Below are 20,813 nucleotides of genomic sequence, written 5' to 3'. Positions count from 1 at the left end.
AGTTTCTAACCTTACAGTGAGGAATGCAATGTATGTACGTGGAGGACTGGCATACTCTTGCATTCCTATGATGGAAATGTGAATATATTTTCCCAGAAAGGTGATTCTCTGCAGTGATTATTTCCATAGTATTGTTAGAACATTCCTTTGAGTACTTCATAGGCTTAATAACCTATTATCATCTGGTCAAGGAGCCTTACTAGTTTTATTTGGAATTTGGAATACATACTAGACTTTAACAAATCTAGTTAGACAATAATTAATGGCACGACTGATTGGAAACCACTTATACTTCACACAGTTTTGTTAAGATGGGTCAGTTCTAAGAGCATCGGTAGATCGTCAAGTTAAAGAGACTCTACTCAGAATTGTCTTTTCTCTTTTAGCTTGAGAGCACTTTAATTTTTGAGGCCCTTTTTTTCCGATCCTTTCCCCCTAATTGCTTCATCTTTAGAAACTCATGTTATACTTAATGTGAAAAGTCTAGTTTAGATAGCTTTCTCCCATTCTATGTACCAGGTTTGAATATTCTAAGGTGAGGGCTTTAAGTATTAATCCTCTAATTGTTACAAAGGCTTGAAACATTAAGAAGCTTACTAAAGAGTTGAATTATGCTGTTAACTTTTTTTTCTGCGATTCGAGCTGAGTAGAACCATGAACAAGCCTTCATTTGTCACTGGTCAGCTGACCGTCATCATCCTGAAGTGCCACTTTGATACCTTGGCACTGGCTTATTTTTCCCATGTGGAGGGCTCTTGGAATTTTCAAATGAAAATGGTTTCTGAAGTATGAGGACACCTTGAGGCGATGAGCAAGCAATGTAGGTCTTTTCTTTTGAATTTTATTTCAGAAATCTCTACCACAGGACCTCTTGGCATGGGAAGTACCACCACCAGTACCACCCTGCGGACCACAACTTGGAGCCCAGGCAGGAGTACTACCCCATCAGTGTCAGGAAGAAGAAACCGGAGTACCAGCACCCCATCTCCAGCTGTGGAGGTGCTTGACGACATTACCACACATCTGCCATCAGCAGCGTCCCAAATCCCAGCCCTGGAAGAGAGCTGTGAAGCCGTGGAAGCCCGAGAAATCATGTGGTTTAAGACCCGTCAAGGACAGATGGCAAAGCAGCCGTGCCCTGCAGGAACTATAGGTAAGTGTGTCCTAGAGCCAAGCTAAAGAAAGGTATTCTGTTGCTTTAGCTTGCTTTTCTCGCAATTGTTTCTTTAGTGTTTTTGTTTGTTTGTCACTACATATTTTTGTTAGTTCACTTGAATTCTGAACTCAGCTGAGTGACGATTTCAAGCAGTGTATTTTCAGAGTTTGAAAATACATTCCGAAGAAGTCACTGGTGAGGATTTGGTGGGGATACACGTGAGGTCAGTATTTTCGCCCACGGGGGGAGGTCCCTGGGTGGAGTTGCAGTTAGGCTGTGCATGTCCTGGCTACTCCTGAAGGCCAGCCCTTCTGTGCAGCAGCCCAGAGCGAATCAATGGATTGGAAGGGAGTTAGTTCTCGTCCTTGGCACCGACCATCAACTGTTGATTGCAGAAAATGGGGTCAAGGACTTTTACATTAGAAGATGATCATTGAAACTACCTAAAATTTAATGGAAGAGGAAGTTTGACTCTCCTTTTCATAAGTCATCATAGCCATCCTTTAACAGTCAAGGGCTCTTCACATAGACAGGAGTCAGACTCCCACTACTCAATATCCACTAGAGAGAGCAAGCTTCATTGTTTCCTCTGAGAGACAGTTAAGAGCTAAATAGTTCTACTCTACTTCCCCCCCTTTTTTTTTTTACTGTTGCGATTCATAACATCCCCCAATGGTAACCATATTATTATTTACAATCGTTAAGCCAGAAAATGCCTGGTTTTCTTATTGTCACATACATTGATCTTCATAAAGCTAATACTTGATACACTAAATAAAATGTGCCTTATTCCATAAAATATGTAAAGAAAGCAAATATACAATAGATGTCACTATACTAACAATAGTGACTACGCCTTTGGGTGTTATTGATCTGGTTGCTTCAAACAGGTTTCTCTTAGAACTATTCCAGTGGGGATATAGCATTCTGAATTCTATAGTATATGAACTGGTAGAAAGACCAAAAAGAATATTGACTTTTACACAAGTGCACATTTAATTTTTTTTCAGCAAAGTGTTTAAAAATATTCTGAAATCTTTTTTCCCTTTAGGAAAGGGTGCAATTCACTTGTGTTACTGGACTCAGTGTGATTCCAACAGTTTGAAACCTTGCCTCTTAGCACTGTACCCTTCGTTCTGGGCCTCATTTCCTTCATTTCTAAAAAGAGAAATAATAACAGCCCCCCCCCCCACCACCCCATCAAATGTTTGTTGTGAAGGTTAGTGAAGTACTTTATTTGAAAGCAGTTTGAAAGCACGACAGAAATATGTCACCATTGTTCTGTGAAAATTGGGAGAGAGATTTAAAGGGAGCCTTCTAGAGCCCTCCCAGGTGAATGTGCCTATGCTGAAATCTTATTTTTAACCTTTTCTTTGTCTCCTTTGCTGTTTAGACCCACACATGCTGTCACTTGAATTTTTGCGATAGTGTCCCCCAAACCTTCACATCTCCCCCTCAAATTCATCCTTTCTGCTGCTGCCACAGTTATCTTACTAAAACCTTAATCAGCTCATTTCTCTCCTCTGCTTAATGTTCACTGATTTTCCAGCACCCACAGGTGGCAGACCAGGCAGTTTATGATCTCACTATGCCTGCCTTTCCAAGCCCGTTACACATAACTCTCCTGTACATTAGACCTCAATTTAAAACATTTGAGGTTTCCCAAGGACAACATATCTTCTCTGCACCTGGAGTGCCCTTTCCTACCTTGTCTTCCTGAAAAACCTGCAAACTGATTCCTTTAAGACTCAACTGCTACCTTGCCTTGTGTGAAAACCCACACGATAAGCCCCATGGCGGCAGGCACCGCATCTATCTCATTTATGAAATTGTCCTCTGTAACTGGTGTAGTTGCCAGCAAGTGCTTTAAAAATATTGAACATTTTCGTTTGGTTGGTTGCATTTCTCCAGTGTCCATTGTCTGCCAGGCTTTGGATGTGGTGTTTCAATAAACATTAGCTTAGCTTAATGATCTCCATTTTGCCTGTGTTCATATTTAAACATAACATGGATATAAAGTCATTGTAAGAAACATGGTTTGAGTATTTAAAGCAGACCTTTTTCTCTCATTGTTCTAGGAGTGTCAACATATCTATGCCTGGCTCCTGATGGAATCTGGGATCCCCAAGGACCGGATCTTAGCAACTGTTCTTCTCCTTGGGTCAACCAAATAACACAAAAGGTAAATCACGTGACTGACAAGGAAGGTTTTCCCAAACTTAGATCCTCTGCTGTTGACTCTAGCTGGTGCAGACAAACTGGTTAAGATCTTTTTTTAATTAATGTGGAAATATTCTTCCATTATATTTTTATTTAAGATTTAATGACACCCTTTGGTATGCGATGAGCTAATCTAGAATTTTGTTGTTCTTAAAGGGCAAATCCATGAACTTCCTCTAAACCAGGCAGTATTGCTTATGATAATTTTATTAATAATAAAATTTTTATGGTATTGTGAACTATAGGTATAAAAGTCCAAGAGGTATTATAAATCAAGCAAGCAAAACATCTAGCATACATGCATATGGATTTTCCTGTGAAAATAACAATTACCAAAAAAAGTCTACCTTTGGAATCTTAAGCTATTTGATAAATGTTCTGTAACCTAATCATTTATCAGTGTTAAAAGTATATGTACGTGTGACAAAATCTTGCAGACTCAAATTTTCAGGGCTTATTTGGTTGCAATATGTTGAACATTTTTATTATTAATGCACTGTGGGGCTTTGAATTGATTTCATTACAAACAGAGACCAGATGTGCATTTATGCCAAAAGGGCTATGGGATGAATCCTTATTATAGCAATTTGTGTGGATTTATGCACTCCTAAAATGAAGAGTCCTTCTATGGCACATTAGCTATGCTGAGGAATTTCTGAAAGAGATTTTTTCCTGAGAAATATTACGAATGATGGCCTTTCTAAAAGCCTGTCTGTGCCATTTGCCCTTTTCTCTATTTGTTTTTAACCAGGCTGATCCTCAGTAATATACTGAATAATAATCCATAAATATCTACCCAGTAGATTATTTAGCAGATGAGCCATAACTATCTATTTACCCTAAATCATGGAGAACAGTGGTTATATTGACTCTAGTTACCCTCTTACATATGCATCTCCACACTTGTTGCTGTTCATAATGATGCTTCTCCAATTTCAGCACTGTTCCTGCCACAGTTTTTATGTCCTTTGATTTTATTACAGTGTAGCTCAGACCCCAGGGCAAATAACTCTTGCTGGATGTGATCAGATTAAGAGATCAGTAGCATATCTCCTTACATTAGCAACTTTTAAAAAATACTCCCTACATACTTAGCCCAGGGGTTGATATTAATTCAGTAATAATTCACCTAGAAAGCTGAGTGTTTTCATGATAATTCCTGAATATGGTTAGACTATTTCATTGCAGGAATTACTGGGTGACTTTAACTGATAATGATGCTTAATTCTTTTCTTTCCTCTGCAGACCTCCTAATCTTATGACAAAAGAGATAATTCTTTGCAAAGACCAGACAGCTGTTGCCCATTTGATTTATGGATGGGTGTTTTGTTTTTTTTTTTTAATATAACAAATATGTTCCATTATTCTGGAGCAATTCTGTTTAATCCTGTAGAGTCTGTAAAATTGTGTAAGATTATAATTATAGTAAGATTATAGAATTTAGGCAATGAGAATTTATAATAATACCTTCACTGCAGTTTTCATAAGTTTATAAAATCTTCAAAAATAACAGGAGGATTTGGAGTAGTCTGAATCAGATTATATAAGTAGCCCAACGTCAGTGTTGGAGCTGGGGTTTTAGCTGGGTCTACTTTTATCAAGATATCACGCATAGCCACAACACTGGTTAAACTGCACAGAATTCCTGCCTTTACATCACACTTACTTCCCTAGTCTCTCTTCACTTTTGTCCACCCTTTTACCTGGTGTGCCCCTCATACCTCCAAATATTTATGCTATCCGTTGAATATAAAGTGTAGCTGAACAGGTTTCTTTACCATAAAACTCCAACACTTTTAAATATTAACATTGTAAACCTCCAAGAGAGAATTTGTGTGCAGTGTTCACTGAGCGATTTGTCCGTATTATCTCCCTAACTCTCCAAAGCATCTTTCACAGAATTCATACTTCTGCTCATTTCCTCCCTCAGTACCTGAGTCCCAACAACAGATAGAACATTGGAAAAGGGTTTGTTTCTAGCAGTATTGGGGGAGCAAAGGTGAACTGCGAGGGATTGAGCAAGAACCCAGTGCTAGTAACAGAGGTGGAGCTATTCCCAACCGCAGGCCCACTGTTGCTGGATAAATGGAGTGACAAAAAATTGCAAGCGGATGTCTTTGAGAAGAAAGATGGCCTACACACAAGAGACTCAGCCTAGCCCCAGGCAACTTTTCAGAAGAAGACCAAAGGGAAATAAATACACTGACCTCACTCTCCCTCCTCCTTCCATTCCCTTGCCCACCCTCCCCATTGGACAAGCCCAGTGGAAGCCAGAGAAGAGGGGCGCTCTGAATAACATCCTTCTGAGTTCACCCTCTAGGGCAGAGAGCAAGATGGAGGAGGATGGAAAGTGGCCTTGACCCAGGAAGTGGCCTTTCCCCCTTTTTCTAGTGGATTTTTTTGTCATGTTGAAAAATTAAAGTGAAAGAGTTATCTTTCATGGTTCATTCCTTCTCTCTTCCCCCTTTTGTAGTCTTGTGAACTTCAAACTTTTAAAATAAAGGAACATTTTTGACCCCCAATGACAGCACAGATGAGAAAAGAAAGGAGGGAGTGATTCAGTATAAACAGTGTATTCAATGTCCCCATCTTCGTGAGCTCCTGAGTGAATGCATCATAGCCTGTGAGGCACCTCCCTTATGACTGTACAGTGCTTCTCAGGGAATTCCTGAAGGCTTTCAAGGAAAGAACACTTCTGGATCACAGTCTCAGCATCTATACCACAGGGAGGACTATTCTTTTCATTATCACTAACACTATCCACCCACTGTGTGTCCGGCACCCCTGTAGACAGCAAGTATACACAAGTACATGCATCAGGATGCTTACTTTAGTTTGAAAATGCAAACTATATTTTCATGTTTGCTAAGAAATGAGTTATGCACACACACCTCTGCCCCCACCCCTGCAGTCAGGCCAGAAGGGAGAAAACGGGCAAATAATTTTGATGGCTTCTGATCCATGAATGAATTCAGGCCACTTCCATACTGGTGAAATTATAGATTAAATTTTGTGTGGTGATAAAGTGTAGCTTATATTTTATTAGCGAAAATGTAAGCCTTTGAAGTCAGAATCTCATGAAGAAATTTGTTACAAATGAGCAAGAATACTTTCATAATGATGAGGTTTAATAAAAGCATAATATGTACAGAAAGAGCAAGGCAAAAATTTGTGCACAACGTGGCCTTTACTCCAGCAGCAACAGAGAGGGAGGTGGGAGAGAGAGGGAGAGAGAAAAATTGGTAGGTAGGTGGATAGATAGATGAGTCAAGGGTTAGATGGGTGGGGGGATGGATGGATGGATGGATGGATAGAAGGAAAGGCAGGTTCAAAGATAAATAGATGAGTGGATAGAAAAATAGATTAGTCTTCAAATTAATTTTTTAAAATATTTTCGAGCTTTTCTTGACAGCAAGCAGATTGGTTCAGAGCTCGGCCTCTTCACACATATATAGCAAAATATCGTATTTTCTCGCCATAATGACTGCTTACTAAAATACAGTTTCTCACTTCAGCTTGATCTCTAGGTTAGACTCAGATTCTCCGAAAGGAGTTTATATTTTCTGTGTTGCATACCTTTAAAGAGCTGATTGCACTTTACCCTCCCTCCAGTCAATTTAAAATTCTTTGAAATTACAGTTTTGAATGGCTTTCATATTTCTTTGCATGTGAAGTGAGGTAAGCTTCCTCCTTCATTGCCTAGTTCAACTATTATATGGAAAAGAAATGACTGAATTGTCACTGGAAAATAGTCTTTCTGTTTCTAACAAACTGAAGAGTCTTGTCTTTTGTTGGTTCACAAGCTACTGACAGATTTTGAGATAAGTAGAGTTCTCCCTGCGTTTTCTAATGAAGGATGTGAATACCTAGAATTTTTGCTATGTAATTGTATAAAATAAGCCAGTTGCCTGCCTTGGAGGAAAAAGTCGAATCCTGTCACCCACATTTTAATTTCTCCATTCTTTTAATCTCCATAGAGATTCTGTAAATTGCTTCTTAATTTTATCAGAGATTGGTAGGGTTTCTAGGACTTCAGGCTTATTTAACCTACTTTCAATTGTAAGATAGAAGCATTTAATTGTCTCTATACCTACTTGACTCTGATTTACAGCAAAATAGCATAAGTAGATCTTTCAAAGAAATGATAGCTATATACTTAAACACTATGAGAAACTCCTTCATGAATTGGTTTGGCACCCGATTAATGTTTGATGTAATAAATCTCATAAAATGTCAAAGCTTATTTCAAAGAAAATTGTTTTTACATGTGTCAAAATTTGACATGTAAATAGTATCCATCTCTGTCATAATTATCCTCAACTAAAGCTGCAGGGTTTACCTTCCCCTATTCAAGTCCTGAATATAATCCCACCATTTCAATACAGGTATTAATTTACTAATCCTCACAGAACTCGTAAGATTTCTCAGTGTATGTGCTTATTGCTGAGAAATAACTTCAGTAGAATTTAGTGAAAGAAATGTTAGAGACAGACATTTTCATTAGGTCTGTAAGCTAAGATATACAGAATAACATTATTTCAACCCTGCCTCTGTGCAGAAGCTTGAGGCAGATTCTAGATATGCATGTATTTGTTGTATAGAAATGAGATACTTGTGGTCCCTGACTGCTGGGGTGAGAGAAGTAAATAGGGCCATCAGGACAGGGGAGTAACCTCTGGCTGCCACTGGAAAGAATATGGTCAGTGAAAGCCTTATCTGGAAAGGCAACCTTTGAACTGAGCGGTGAATGTTGAGGTCATAATGGCTGTTGGAGAATCCAGTTAATGGCATTACCATGGAGTGCCTCTCTTCCCTTCTCCTCCCCTCAGAGAGTAGGCCTGTCAGTGTACTTATAAGTCTCTCCCAAATCAGCCCACTTTCCACTGTTCTCCACTGCTGCTACCCTAACCCACAACAGCGTCTGCGGCTGTAGCCTCTTAGCAAGTACCCTGTCATTCATTCATTCACTCCTGAACCCTCTAATCCATTCTCCTGCATTTGATTTCAAACACAACTCTGATTAGATCACTCCTGTTTAGACGTATTAGTACCTTCCCTTGATCTTAGCATGATCCACAAAATCTTCATCATGACTTATGAAGGGGACAACTTAATCTGCCCCTTGCTCACTTCTCTGGCCCCCTAAATTCCAGTTATAGCACCCCTTGTGCAGTTCCCCTAGGACCCCATGCCCCTCCCTCCTGAAAGTGTCGTCTCTGCCTAGAGGCCCTCACCTATATCCTAACCCAATCCTTTCTTTTCCTCACACGAAACATTCTTCCTTAGAAAAGCATTTCCTAAATTATTCCCTAACTTCATACAGTCGATTAAAAGGCCCTTAAACTTGGATTCTGTATTGCACTCCACAAAATTAAAATTAAATAATTTTGTAGCTAATTTATTAAGAGTTCTTTCCATTGCTAGTACGTAAGCTCCTTTTTATTGGGAACCATTTTCTTTAGTATTATAGCCTCAGTCTTTAGCATGATGCCATTAGAAATTCAAATTTTAGTTAAAAAAGCAAATGAACATGTAGAGTGAATAACTGTTGAAATTATAGAGACATTCATCCTATTTTTAAAGCAAGATACAGTACATATTTACCTCATAGACAATATAATTTATACTGTGTAGGTATCAATATTGAGTTCTGAAGGTGGAAAAGTGTGCTTTTCCTTTCTGTTGTACCTACAGTATCCTGTCTTCCCAAACCATGGTTATTATAGTTGTTTACTTTGGTTGCATTCCCACCCCATTTCCAGATGTTTTCTACCCCTCTACTAATATTCCCATAATACCTCACATACAATCCTGTTATTAAAATTGTCTCGTTGGGGCCCCTGGGTGGCTCAGTCTGTTTAGCATCCAACTTCGGCTCAGGTCATGTTCTCACGGTTTGTGGATTTGAGCCCTGCATTGGGCTCTGTGCTGACAGCTCAGAGCCTGGAGCCTACTTCGGATTCTGTGTGTCCCTATTTCTCTCTGCCCCTCCCCTGCTCGTGCTGTCTCTCTCACACAAATAAATAAATAAACATAAGAAATAAAATAAAATTGCATCATTGCATTAATGTTATTTACTTGTATGCCTCTAACCCCAGATGCCTCTCAAACTTTGTTCAACACGGACCATTTAAGTAAATCAAAAGACTCTAGAGGTCCGTCTGCCCTGACCATTCTCATAGAAAAACTAATACATGTCAATAAAGAAATAGAAGAAAACAATATAACAACCAACAAAGGTATAGAACAATTGTACAGGGGTGCTTGGGTGGCTCAGTGTCCGACTCTCGCTTTGTGCCCAGGTCATAATCTCAATTTTGTGACTTCAAGCCCCGCACTGGGCTCTGTGCTGACAGTGCAGAGCCTGCTTGGGATTCTCTCTCTCTTCTTCTCTCTCTGCCCCTCCCCCATTCACACTGTCTCTCTCTCAAAATAAATTTTAAAAAAAATTTAAAAAGAACAATTGTACAACAGTGATTAACAAAGTAAAACCATAGAATTCTACAAATATATTCATTATTAGAGGAATAGCATAGATAGAAACTACAGCAAATGCCAGCCCACTGTGTATCATGTGTTGATTAAAAGAACATCCTCTTGGAAAATTATGGGAATTCCAACCACTGGATATTCATATGCACACTAAGAGTTTTTCAAAGTTACCAGGCACTTGTATCATGTGCACCATTCAATAAGTCTGAATGGAATACTGAATTTGAAATCTTTGCGAATACCTAGCTTCTCACTGATTTAAATTAACGAATACTAAATTTTGTAAATCACTTACAGATTATTGGATTACCAGTAAACAGCCTTACATTGTATATAAAATTAAAATGTATGAATTATAACCACATTTATTTCACTCTGAGACCACTTGAAAATACTTTCATGACAGTCAGTGGGCCATGAATGCTACTTTGATCCACATTGAATTTGTTATGTACTTATCCTTGAACCCTATAATATGTTCCATTTGGTTACAGGTATCTAGCTATGTAGCTCTTGACCATATTTTACAAATTTATTAAAGTTAGTGTGGGTGTTTATAATTTTAAGGATTTCTAAAAAACACTGATTATATATAATAACTACTTTAACCATTCTTCTTGTAAAATTTAAACATTACAGAAAAGGATTTTTCCTTTGATTCCCATCTTTCAGACTTCGTGCTTAAATATATGTAAAATAAACACATAAAAATATCATGTTTTATGTATTGTATTTCTTTTTCATAGATAGCATGTTTATATGCTACTTACATTTTATATTTTTATTTCAAGTAGCATGCTAATAGATATTAGCGTAAATAAATATTTTTTATACTTGCATTTATTTTAACTCAGCATTGCATGTTGAAATTTGATGTTAATGACATTGATCTCCTTTATACTTTTAAACCATTGTACAATATTCCATGATATTTATATACATGAGCAGTTTTCTGCAGGTCATAATCCATTTTGTTTTGTATTTTAAACAAGCTAGAATAAACATCTTTGAATATTTCTTTTACATCTGTGGGATTATTTATTATGGTTGATAGTGATAAGAGAAATCCCTCAGTTATATAGTCTTCGCATTACAAAATTTAATGGACATTGGTAATTAATTCTACGTGGGGCCTATACAAATATATATGCCCAGGAGCTGTTTGTGAGGGTGATAGACATTTCCACAAATCCTTCCCAACATTGTGTTACTACTATACTTGCTTCGTTTTCAATTTGGATTTTTAAATATACTTGAGGATATGATTATTAATGATATAGATGTTCCGATAACCCTAACTTATTTATTTGTTTCTTAATAGTCAATCCTGCTGTAAATATTTATTGAGCATTCCTGAGGAGATAGTGTTAACTTACATGACTAAGAGTCTTAGTCTTGCTCCTTATAGCCTGAATACCTGCTAGAAGATAACCTTACAGAAAGGACTTTTCTCTGTGTGACCCTAAGTTTTATATAGGACTGTCCAAAAAAAAAAAAAGTTTCCGGGGCACCTGGGTGGCTGACCGACTTTGGCTCAGGTCATGATCTCGCAGTTTGTGAGTTCGAGCCCCGGGTCGGGCTCTGTGCTGACAGCTGGGAGCCTGGAGCCTGCTTCGGATTCTGTGTCCCTCTCTCTCTCTGCCTCTCCCCCACTCATGCTCTGTGTCTCTCTGCTTCTCAATAATAAATAAACGTAAAAAAAAATTTATTAAAAAAAGTTTCCTAAACATGACACTATTATATCTTTAACTTGTAACACTGTAAGATATCCCTATCTTCTTATTACCCAAAGCTATCACATTTGTTCACGTGAGCATGGGTTATTAGTATCTGTCTTTTTAAATAACATCTTTGGGATATTGACAGTTTGATATATCTTTATAGAATATAGTTGAAAAATAAGCATGTAGCTTCAGAAAAGGAAGATGCTAGAAACAGCAGTAATTTGCTACCTAGTGCAGTGGGAACAAAATCCCATATTTAGTTAAGAAGAAAATGAAGACCCTTTGAAAAACAGGGATTGTATTTGGGACAAATTTTTACAGACTTTAGCATCAGTCCGTATACATTGTGTATTAAGTGCTAAATTAGGCACAACGGAAACTTTGTGCTTGTCTCTTAGAACTTAGAATATGGTTGGGGATTCACAACTGCATCATCACAACTCATCAGCATCCAATTTAGAAACTCACAGAGAAAATCATAGGGCAAACCTTAGATGTGACCACTCAAATGGATAATTAGGGTGAGAACAATTTTTAGAAGACTCCTCAACGGGGACTTTCCTAAAGATATGAATTTCAAGTTAGGTATTGTGGGAAAAGATGGATTAGTAGGAAAACCTGAGACTATCTTCCAGGTGAAGCTGGAGTTAAATAACTATGTCTTGGCTTGATGATTATAATTCCCATGCAAAAACAATTGTTCACAGAGACCAATAAAATCCCTTACTTAAGATCTCTTTCCTTTTTATTCTGTTTTCAAAAAACCGCAGTTGAAATCTGGAGAGACAGCTGCCAACATAGCTAGAGAGCTGGCTGAACAAACAAGAAATCATTTGAATGCTGGAGACATCACCTATTCAGTCCGTGCCATGGACCAGCTGGTAGGGCTCCTAGATGTACAACTCCGGAACTTGACCCCAGGTGGAAAAGATAGTGCTGCACGGAGTTTGAACAAGGTAAGGACTTCAACTATATATTTTTAAAGCTGTAGTAGGATCAGTGAGCCTTCCTTGGTTAATTTCTCTCTATAAAATTCGTTCGTTCTAAAGAGCATCACTAGTTACATTCAGTCTGCTTCACTATTTTATTATTAATGATGACCCACCCTATTTGGCCTCTAAAGACACAATAAATGATAATCTCTCTCTTTACAAAAAATGTAAATTTTTTGAATTTACAATTCTATTTTCTTTAGTGTTTACTGTTTTGAATGCTAAATTCTGGCAAGGTCAATACGAGTAAATGTGATTTATTTTGCTTCTTTTCTTCCTTTTAAACTTCTATTTTAAAATGATTACAATAAAACAAATGTCTAATTGCAATAAACAAAAGTCTAATAAGTATAAATTTAGAAAATAGCAACAATGAGAAAGGATATTAGCAATTCATTAAAGATGTTTTAAAAATGAAATGACTTAATCTAATTAATATTATACTTAAAAACTCATGAGGCAAGTAATTAGGTTTTAATTTGTATTTCCTTTTGATATTTAAATTACTCAGATTTTACTTCACTATGTTAACACTTAGAAGGTTTAATTGTATTTCGCAAATTTGAATAATGAAAATAATACATTTTTAAATTTCAGAGGAGATACATTTTATATATTCTTATTGATACTTATAAATATACAATATATTTATATACATTATATAAACATATACAAGCATTTTGTTTATTGTATATAACCTATACACCATATAAGCACTTAACTTACATAACTACATAAAATACATACAATATATTTTACATATTTATAAGGAATATAATTTATTACTTATAAAATCACATGGTGAAATTACTCCATGATCAAAAACAAACTAGAATTGCTACCATCAAATGACATATGTTCCCTGAAAGATATTTGTGCAGGAGAAGTGATCAATTATGGAAACTGGATTTTAAGGCCTTGAATGTCTGATAGTCCTACTACTTTATAAAGCAAGAATTTGGCAGTAACAGACTAAAGTCCTCAATGGAATTCACTAAATGAACATTCCCCTTTAGAATGACAAATGACTTCTGAGTGGTGTTTTAATATGTTAAGTTCTTTTGTGTCTTATTAGACTAAAGTCTCACTGATAAAGATGGAGAAATTTTTCCAATAATGATGGTTGGATATAGGAAAGCCTACTATTTTATCTGGCAAATACAGTTTTTCCTGCAGTTTCATCCTCAGAAAACAGATTCTGTTTTATCTAGTAGATATAAATTATTATTAGAGGTTTGTTTTTTTTTTTTTTCATGCTGAACATGAAGGAGTTATTTTTGTCACTTATACCCCTGACAGAATCACAACCAAGTCCCTGATAAAATGTAATCCACAGCGGCCTATGTAATCTGGGCATGCTGTGATTTTAATGTGTTATTACCCAGGCTGACTGGATGCTATTAATGAATATTGCCGCCAGCTATTGTTATCCTAATGTACTGGAGGTAGTAATTTCTATTAATGTTACATATCCATAACATTACTTGTTATAGCAATACTTTGTATCTTTATTTAAAAATGATGTTGATGTCTGACAATATCAGGTAAAGCTGGCAATTAATGTCACATTCTAACTGGCTACAGCTAATCAGCTTGCCTACTCTGAATATCAAATAACTACATAATGGGCAAATTTCCATTTGTGAAGCTTTTTAATGCTTTCTTTTGTTTCCCATTTGGCTCTTTTCAGTTGTTTATATAATGTGGTTTGTCATATGTTAATTTGCATGATGGGGTAAGGAGATGGGAGGGCAAAGGTTATTCACATGCTTGCTGGCTTGCTCTCATATCCTGTGGTTCCCACTGTTCCCCGAAGCAGTTATAACCCATCAGATTTGCAAAGTCAACTTGGTACAAATCAATTGAACTCCACATTGAAATTCTGAAGGGTTTAGAGTCCTGCAACACCAAGATGCGAGTCAGTGATCCAAATGACAGCGCTGGCAATTTACTCGCACTCATTCCTCACTTAATTCTGTAGAGAAGTAACTGCAGTGTGCTCTTTGAAGAATGCATGAATTAAAGTTGGGAGAGTATTAGCCACACAAAAGGCATCAGAGTAACTGCTTCTTAAACCTGGGTAATTTTCTCCTTCAACAATCAAGGCTACTGAAGGGAAAAAAGAAAATAGGGAAGTGGGAGAAAATCACAATCGAATTTATAAAATTTTGTGTCATTTATTTAAACAGGGCAATTAAACTTATTAATTATTCATTCCATCATCAGAAAAAAAAATGTTTGGGATTGAATATGAGTTGTTGTTAACCTTTTGCCCAGAAAAACATCACTCAGTATGCAAACAAATAAAAACAGGCTTCTTATCCCACAGAAGTTTCTAAAATGTATAAATTTTTTTGGTCAAAACTGTGAGAAGAAATTATTCAAGAAATAAAAGCAGTGATAAGTCAGAAGATGAATCACATTCTTCTAATCAGAAGTTACTTATCTGTTGGTATCTTTCCCTTGGAATCAAATAACCATAATGAATGGACATTTCTATTTTTCTGATAAACAGAATTTTTTGTGTTTGAACATACGGTTTGTGGTGCATATTAACCGTCTCTATAATCTCTAAACCACAAACAATGTGGGTTCCAAAGTTTTGATATAACTTCCTTAACTTCATGTCTTCATTTGTGGCCCATGAATTAACCGCTAACCTGATGTGAAATGAATCATTTCTAATAACTGAAGTGTAATGATTATTACTAATTTCTACTACATTTATTCCCAGATTTCCTCCCATCATTAACAACTTTATACCATACAGTTTCCACCTGGCTTATTCTGAAAGGGCGTTGGCGACTGTCTTTCAAGCCATGGCTTACATTTTGCTGCTGCTTAGCTTTCATTCTCCTCTAGAAAGTAGTGTACAACAGAATAAGGTGTTTTGTGTAGATGCGTTCTTTTATTTTTCTTGTTTTCTTCTGTCACTAACTTGTTTTTTCTATTCTGTGTTTAATCTGCTGTCTTAATGGATTCAGCTTCAGAAAAGAGAGCGCTCTTGCAGAGCCTATGTCCAGGTACTTTCTGCGTTTTTATAAATGTGTTAAGTTGTTGAATTGTCTCTGTTGGTGATAGCATTGATGGGCATCTGATAGAAAAACGGTAACGTAACCCTGTTGAGCTAAAGGGATTTCAGGGAGGGCATGAAGGGTGGGGACAGAAAGACATATGAAAGGGTATGTGCAGAAAAGGAATCTGGCAGTGCCCATGCTCTGTCATCCAAGATGAACACAGACCAACAAGGAGGTGTAACTTGGAATGTGAGAATTTTGATCATAACTAAAAGGTGAGTTGGGTGCAATACGTAAATCTCTAATTTCTTCACAGAGGTGTGTGTGTGTGTGAAAGCATTTCATTAATACACTGGGCCAGCTAATATTTGAGTAGCAAATCATTCAGAAATGACATTTAATCAGCCATATAAGACAACGAATAGTCCAGAATACTTGGAACATCGTGCTTCTGTACCAAAATATTCCACCCACATGGTGACTGTCTTACCTTCCCACCCATTATGAACATTTTAGTCCTGATATAAATATAATTTTTCTCCAGCTAACATGTTGTAATTTGTTTTTAAGCAGGGTAGAAATCATTACTTTGTTTATGGGGTCTGTGTGAAAAGAATGACAGAAACAACCTTTATAGTTATTTTTACAAGGCAGGAAGGCAGTGTAGAGGTTTGAAAAAAAATTTTTTTTCCTTTTTCCCCTCTAGGTTCTTTGGCTGGTCTAATAATTAAATTGACATAAGACAGATTAACAGGAGAAAAAAAACAACTTTAATTCCAGATGTACAGGAACCCCCCAAAGACATGAACTGGAAGGCAGTCAGGCAATTGAATGTTATTCTAAGCTAAGGAATGGGATAAGGACTTGAGGCTTCAAAAAAGAGGAGAGACAATAATTTACATCAAACAAATATTAGAAAGATAAGCTTTTAATGTGCATTTTACTGTATAAATTTATGAATCTTTGAATGTAAGTAACATTCAGTTGTTTTTTTGTTTTTTCCCTTTATATATATGATATATATCTTATATATATATATATATTATATATATTCTATATATATATCTTATATATATATTAGATATATATATATCATATATATATCTTATATATATTAGATATATATATCATATATATATATATATGATATATATATATCTTATATGTATATTCCCTTAAGATATATCTCCTGTCCTCTTAATATGTATAATAGGTAGAGAAATTGAAGTATTCTTCAGCAATGAAAGCTGAAGATCATTTTTTAGCAATTTTAGGATTGTTTTTGATTGCAATCTATGCTATCCCTTTAATAGGACCTTGGAGATAATTAGCCTTTTGGTATTTAAATCTGTGAAATGCATGGTCATTCAAACATGAATCTCTGATGGAAAATTAATAGCACAGTTTATTCAATGGCTGATTTCCTGGTGTTATAATTGCCTGGCTATGAATAAATGTTTCAGTTATTGACTAAACATCTGATAAGACCAAATACAAACAGAATATTTGTGAAGTAGAAATGTTCTGCTCACTAAGACATGGCATTACTTCTATTCATTTTAACATAGATGATCACTCTATGAAATTCTAGGGTAAATAACACTTTAAACTTTATTTGAATTTTAAAGACTTGTTTTATGTTCCCTATTGTTTCTAGGTTTGGAGCACTTTCTGAGCTATGTGTATGATAGGTTTAAAACACACTAGAAGTGCTTTATGCATTAAATTTGAAAAAAATGTAGCTGTTTAAACATGAGATTCTTTAAAAATGTGGCCTTTACATCGGTATAAACAATGATTCTTCTAGGTTTGACTTTGACCATCAAATCCATTTAGCTTTTAATTGTTTACAGGTACTGTGTCTATTCTATGATTTATCTAGATCAGTCTTTTACTTCTTCATACTTCCTACATTTGTTTATTAAACATAAAAAGCACAGTAAAAACTGAACTATCATCTGGCAGCCATGATAACTGAATACTGTTCTGTAGGTAAATAATTAAAAGGTGATTGCTTTGATTTTTTTAAATAATATGCGAATCTCCTAACACTAGTATGCTTGTATCTCAAAAAATTTAACAAAAACAAACAAAAAAATTGGGTCCAGTATTTTTTTCATTTAGTTTTAATATAGATTACACTAAAGTCTTTGTTCACTACCAAAAGATAGAAACTGATACAAGTCATAGTAAAAAAAAAAAATCATTATCATGTCTGGGGCAAAATAGATACCTTCATTCAAGAAGAGAGTGTTAAGTATTATGCCAAGAAAGAGAAGTAAGGCTTGTGTTACATCTGTAACACATACTGTGATGTCCTATATTAATAAAAGGTACCTTAAAAATGAAAATGAGTTCACTGAGATCTGGAGAGATGAGATGATTGGCCCAAGGTCACCCACTAGCACCGAAGGCACTAATGCTGTTGTCCTAACGTGTCTGTAATGTTTTTGCAACATCAACAGTGATTTATTGTTGAGAATAAATGCATTTATCAGGCACTAATTCTGTGGCCTGTGGAGCAGTTTGCTGTGGAGCAGTGTGGAGCAGTTTGCATAAATTCTTATTTAATATTCACAACAATCTTTTGATATAATTATAAGAGAGAGAGAGCAGGAGAGGGATGGAGGAAGAGAAAGAGAGAGAGAATCCCAAGCAGGCTCCACACTGTCAGAGCAGAGCCTGATGTGGAGCTCAAACTCATGCACTGTGAGTTCATGTCCTGGATGGAAATCGAGAGTCAGATGTTTAACCTACTGAGCCACACAGGCACCCCAATTATTGCTATTTTTAACTTAGAGTAGAGAAAATGAGACCCAGGGAGAAAATTAAGTGACTTTAACAAGATCGTACCATAGTAATGAAGGGGGTCCTGAATTCAAAGCTTGGACTTCCTGATTCTGAAGCTCATGTTCCAAATCCCTAAGATATGGCTATTCCAGAACTGACTTCATTATTTGGTGTTAGGAGTCAGGATAGATCTACTGGTTTACATTTACTGATTTATTTTATTTTATCTCAGGGATGATATAGAATAAAATAGTTTTATTTTCCTTCTTGTTTGAGGTTCAGTTCACATGGCTGTTTGGTAATAATTTTGTACTGCTAAGTTCAAATACACACATAACTTGCTTTGAGGTCCTTTTGTTTTCAGAGGACACTGTGATCAAAAAATCATCATATTAAGAAAGGAAAAAGCAAATAGAAAATACGGTAACGCTGTGTTAAAGGAGGAACTGTAAAACTGTTTTCCAAAGTGACTGCACCCTTTTACACTTCCAACCAGCAATACATGAAGGTTTCACTTCCTTCACATCCTCGGCAACACTTGTTATTTTCTCTCTTTTTTGAGTATAGTCATTCTAGTACAGGTGGATTGCAAAAGTCCTTAACTCCAGTCATGGAATGGGGGCTTGGGTGGGTGTGGGAGTGTGGTACGTGAACCAGTGAAAAGTCATATGACTCCAAAGAGACATCCGTGGTTTTCATGAGACTCTGGGAGTACAGGTTGACCTCAAACCACTCAAGAACTGCTTTCATGTTGTATAAATGAAACCAGAACTTAGATTTTCATTTTTTTCTCAATTGTCAACCCTGTGCCCAGTTTTTAAATAGTAATGTTTGTTAGCATTGTTCTCTTCTTTAGAAGGAAATATTAAGACATACTGGCATTCATTTTTCACAGTTTTAAAAGCAGGACATTTTCCTAGCTAAGCATTATATATATTTAAAAAAATTTATCAGCCATTCTTTTTGTTCTCCAGATCTCAGAGGCAGCACATATGCCCTGTAGATTCTGCAGTTGACCTTGCTTAATGGAAAATATAAGAACATACAGTTATGGATATGAATCTTTTGAGTCATCCTTTGGAAGCTGCTATTACCTGCACAGTCAGGCTGAGAACTGATTGGAAAAAATTGGTAGATAGATGCAAATGAACACACACACAGTTTTATTCCTTCCTTCCTACCTTCCTTCCTCCTTTCCTTCCTTTCTCCTTCTCCTTCTTCCTCTTCCTCTTCTCCTTCTCCTTCTCCTTCCCATTCTCCTTCTTTTTCTTCAAAGGCAGATGGTTTGTGTTCTTTAAAGCTTACAAAGAATTTGAAACACACTTTTAATTTTAATTCATGACTATGATTTGCTCATTATGGATTTGTTAATTTAGTTTGTTTGTTTTGCCTTAATTATCCACTAGATATCTCTGGGCTAGGCACCAGCAGTGCCAAAACAATGTCTGTCTCCGACTATGGAAAAATACCACGTAATAATTAACAACAAAAACATTCAGGAGTTAATAGTTGAGCACATGAGCCCAATAACCTTATCAGCACTGGGATACAGCAACACACATAACAGGCAAAATCCTGCTGTGATATTTCTAGGGGCAGAATATAAACAATACAGTAAGTATGTGAAAAATATGGCCTATGAGATGATGATAAATACTAAGGAGAAAAAGAAATGCATCACCAAGTTGATATTTGAGCAAAACTCTGAAGGAGGTGAGGGAGTGAACTATGCAGATACACGGGGAAAACCACTCTCGTAGAGAGACAGAAAATTTCTGAGGTAGAAACATGCCTGTGGTATTCCAGGAGGCCAGTGCAACTGGTGCATTGTAATTTTACATTTTTTTTAACGTTTATTTTTTTGAGAGAGAGAAAGACTGAGACAGAGTACAAGCAGGGGAGGGGCAGAGAGAGGGAGGGAGACACAAAATCTGAAGCAGGCTCCAGGCTTGGAGCTGTCAGCACAGAGCCCAAGGCGGGGCTTGAACCCACGAACTGTGAGATCATGACCTGAGCCGAAGTGGGACGTTTAATGGACTGTAACTGGTGCACTGTAAAAGAGAAGAGGGTAAAAGAGGTAGCAAGGGCTCAGATGTGACAGACCATCATAAGGATGCTGGCTTTTATTCAGAGAGACACAGTAAACCACTGTAGGTTTCAGAGCAGAGTGATGACGTGACCTAATGTGTTTTAAAAGTAAAGAATAGATTACTGGAGGAAAACTAAAGCCTGAAACAGGGTGACCAAGCACAATAGGGTCAAATAGACTCATTTGAGTCTCACTGAGACTCACTGAGTGTGAGATGCTGAGATAATTACTCAGGTTCAGGATTTCTTTTTAAGTGTACCAAACAGGATTTGCTATGGGATCATATGTGACATGTCAGAGAAAGGAGTCAAAATGACAAAAAGTTTTGCCTGA

General features: G+C 36.6%; 1 protein-coding gene across 1 annotated transcript in view; it reads left to right on the top strand.

Moving 5' to 3' along the window:
- Window positions 1–20,813, top strand: part of ADGRL3 (adhesion G protein-coupled receptor L3) — a 690,326-nt gene that overhangs the window by 535,016 nt on the left and 134,497 nt on the right. The window contains exons 11-14 of the mRNA XM_042936279.1: window positions 851–1,153; window positions 3,235–3,338; window positions 12,363–12,548; window positions 15,569–15,607. Coding sequence (XP_042792213.1) covers window positions 851–1,153; window positions 3,235–3,338; window positions 12,363–12,548; window positions 15,569–15,607 — 632 coding nt within the window. The remainder of the gene's footprint in view (window positions 1–850; window positions 1,154–3,234; window positions 3,339–12,362; window positions 12,549–15,568; window positions 15,608–20,813) is intronic.

Source organism: Panthera leo, chromosome B1 (genome assembly GCF_018350215.1).
Source record: "Panthera leo isolate Ple1 chromosome B1, P.leo_Ple1_pat1.1, whole genome shotgun sequence".
Classification (NCBI taxonomy): domain Eukaryota; kingdom Metazoa; phylum Chordata; class Mammalia; order Carnivora; family Felidae; genus Panthera; species Panthera leo.
The sequence above is the reverse complement of the archived record's forward strand: the minus strand, read 5'-3'. Positions and strand labels throughout refer to the sequence as shown.